Source organism: Cherax quadricarinatus, chromosome 1 (assembly GCF_038502225.1).
Source record: "Cherax quadricarinatus isolate ZL_2023a chromosome 1, ASM3850222v1, whole genome shotgun sequence".
Taxonomy (NCBI): Eukaryota; Metazoa; Arthropoda; class Malacostraca; order Decapoda; family Parastacidae; genus Cherax; species Cherax quadricarinatus.
The window spans coordinates 10,810,377-10,813,704 of NC_091292.1; the positions used below are offsets into that span (position 1 = coordinate 10,810,377).

Here is a 3,328-nt window from a genome sequence, read left to right on the forward strand (position 1 = left end):
TGGGTTCACTGGTCTAGGTCTCTTTGGTGTCTTCACTTTTGAAAGTGATGATAACGAATAGCTATTATTTGTTTTAATAATAATATTATAATAAACATATATATATATATATATATATATATATATATATATATATATATATATATATATATATATATATATATATATATATATATATATATATATATATATATATATATATATATATATATATATAAAATGATCAAAAGCCTTATGCATCAAGGCGTTTAAAAATCAAACTGAAAGGTGCAATGAAAGTGCAATAGCCTCGTTTTTTCTCCCCACAACAAAAAAAAAAATATAAGAATACTCTCCCTGAGACTGATACCATCCATAATTATAAATCCACAGTAATCCCACATCCATTCTCTTACTTCGTAAGGGAAATCAGAAAGAAGGTTGCTGCACTTTGTAAGAAAATATCATGCCAGCGCTCGACCTCTCTCCCTGGTAGGCAATGTAGAAGGTGTTGCTGGAGGAGATGAAAGACTTGTTACCAGTGCCACAATAGATGGAGCTGGTGTTCGCAGAGTAGGTCTTGTCAGCCTTGTCGTTCACAATAACGTAGTCCCGCCTACACCCAGGGGTGTTGAAAATTTTGAAGCTCATGGAGACGGCGATTGTCTGGCCTGGTGGAGCCTAGTCAAGTTAGGATTTAAGTGATTAGTTTATGAAACTGCCATACAAGAGAATGCTAAAGTGTGAAGCAACACTAGGATGATCAAGAACTCTGACAACTGAACTTATATCGTCACAACTGAACTGTTATGAATTCCATGAGCGCGTAAATGCTATGGCAGTAAATTATTTACAGAAACTGTAACGTGAGAATGAAAAAATTCTAGGTATCCACAATCTACATAGCAGCAAATTATGAAAATGTTAAGACAGAAAAACTACATTTTATAAAAGGGCTGCTGACACTGCCATTCAGAAAATCCTCAAATTTCATTCGTGGAGTAAGTGTTATGATACAGAATTACTAAATTTTCACGTGAAAGTTACAAATGCTACAGAAACACTAAAAAATATATGAAAAATTGTAGGAAAAAAATGGTGAAAAAGATTTTGAGCTCAAATGCGTATATGCGGCAATCTACAAAAAAAATAATTATAATATACGTAATAAAATGATACATTGTAATGAAACACAGAATAGACATGCATACACTAAAGTCAAAGCAATTTCATCACTCACCGCTACTGCAACTTCCAGTAATGGGATGGACAAACAGAGCAATTACGGACTTCTCAATAAAAACTTCCATTCATACAACCCAAAAAGTATAATTCCCTTAAGCTAAAACTCTCAAGAGACTCAGGAGCTGTACATCAACACTCCCAGGAGACACTTGAGGCATTGATCAGCATGTATTTATTCCCATTTCTGTGTCTTTCAACCAGTCTTGTTATCTGCCTTTCCCTGTCTAATTCTCCTGCCCATCAACCTTCCTGTCCGACTGTCCTCATTTGCCCTTCTCTTCAAGTGTCTTATCTGCAAACATTCTTATGTCGCTATCTTTCACGCTTGATTTTCTGGTTGGTGCTTCTTTCTATTTCACCCATATAGCTGTCCAGTATGTCTGTTGCCTGCATGTCACACGTTAAACTTGAAGAAAAATACACAACTCGCTGTTTGGGTCAAGCAATGACTTACCACGATCCACCATTCACACTGGGTCAGGCTGGAATGATTCTGCAACGTGGAGAATTTTGGTGTTTGGTAGTGACCAGTGTTTCCATCCACGGGAGTATTGATGAGCTGAAAAATTGTACTGAAATAACTGATGCTAAGAGCAAACATTAGTATTCTAGTTCCTCTTGCGGCTGTACGTAAGCCACGAGCACATCCTTCGTTTGAAAGGGGTCCAAGGTTATAGATGCTTCAACTCTACTGTTTCAAGCTATGTCAAAATCTTTATTAGCATCCAAATGGATTCGAATACCATAAACCGCACTTTTTTATGTGAGTTCAATTATACTATAGGATAAGAGCCGCCAACAACGTATTGAGGAACTTGCCTCGGCAAAGAGACAGGTTAAAAAGTAGCTAAACTGAGAAGCAAAGATTTCATTATCTCAAATTAAGGTTGTTGTTTTCATAAAAGTTAGACATTACCTTGTGGCATGATGTTTTCCGACCGCAGATGGTGATGTGAAAGCCAGCAGCAGAATACCGCCTGTTAGATCTGAACCTCAAGTAAAACTTAGAGATGGGGTCACTGGACTTCCAGGTCATCTTGCCGGTGTAACTGAAAAAGACATCAAATTAATGATTTGAGGTAGTATTTGAAGGGGCAGGTGATGTTAATATTGTTATTATAACCATAATAAGCGGTAAATCTGTGTGAGTCGGTCAGTGTGATGTGTAAGGGAAGAGCTTAGTGGAGATGAGGGTTAGTGCTGGTACAAAATTAATGTCAAAGTTGGAGTAGTAGGGTTAATTTCTGTTTATAAGCTGAAATGTGTCTGCTCTGAAGGAGAGAATTTCTATGAGGTCAGTCAGGGTAACTTCATCAAGACATTACAGATGTCAAAGGTGGAATCGGTTTGCTCTCTGAGAAACGGGACAGATTATTAAGAAATAGTGACTTGAGAGCTGGCATATGTGTAGCTAGATAATCGGAATGCCTTAATTAAAAGATATATTTGGACCAGCTGACAAAATATTGATGTGAAGTCTGTGTTTTTATACAGATATTTAACCAAACTATATATTAAGTATACCCTGGAAAGGAGAAAGGGGATTGCAAAGTGGGTGAAAAATCTTGACTTCAGGAAATTAAAGTGACCCCAAATTTTCCTCGTATGAATCCAGATTGCCTCCAGTTCCCATGCACTCTATTACTCCTTTAAGTTTAGCACCTCCTCACAAATATAATAACTATAACTCTTATTTAATTTGATTCATAAGATACATAAAAGCCGAGACACAACATAATGAGAAAGACTTACTGTGTTATTCTACTGTAAGGATGTGTGACGCTGACGTAGTCTCCTAGCGCCAGGTCGAAGCTATTGGCTACGTACCAAACTCTACGAGGCACTGAACCCTGCGAAGAGGAATACACGAATCATTGTCGGGAAACAAGCTATCTGCTTCTTAGGCAGCAGCTCTATGGAACTCGTTCTTTAAGATTACACATGTAATTTATTGCTTGCTTGACGTGCTGTTGGATATCAAATTGGGGAGGAGGAGTATGGAAGAAGTGAATGTTTTCAGATACTTGGGAGTTGACGTGTCGGCGGATGGATTTATGAAGGATGTGGTTAATCATAGAATTGATGAGGGAAAAAAGGTGAGTGG

The 3,328-nt window shown here is 37.4% G+C and overlaps 1 protein-coding gene across 1 annotated transcript; it reads right to left on the minus strand.

Moving 5' to 3' along the window:
* Positions 1-340: 340 nt before the first annotated feature.
* On the minus strand, positions 341-3,076 carry LOC138852857 (cubilin-like). Its single transcript, XM_070086129.1, has 4 exons — positions 2,977-3,076; positions 2,141-2,273; positions 1,679-1,783; positions 341-660 (listed from the first exon to the last, which is right to left on the minus strand). Exons 2-4 carry the CDS (start codon positions 2,258-2,260, stop codon positions 409-411), a joined length of 477 nt encoding a protein of 158 aa, XP_069942230.1. The 5' UTR covers positions 2,261-2,273; positions 2,977-3,076; the 3' UTR covers positions 341-408.
* Between the last annotated feature and the right edge of the window lie 252 nt (positions 3,077-3,328).

Coding starts and splice junctions, on each gene's coding strand:
- LOC138852857 (XM_070086129.1), bottom strand. CDS start 2,260: ATGACCTGGAAGTCCAGTGACCCCATCTCTAAGTTTTACTTGAGGTTC. Junction 1,784..2,140: donor GGAAAACATCATGCCACAAG/GTAATGTCTAAC, acceptor ACAATTTTTCAG/CTCATCAATACTCCCGTGGA. Junction 661..1,678: donor AGTGTGAATGGTGGATCGTG/GTAAGTCATTGC, acceptor TAACTTGACTAG/GCTCCACCAGGCCAGACAAT.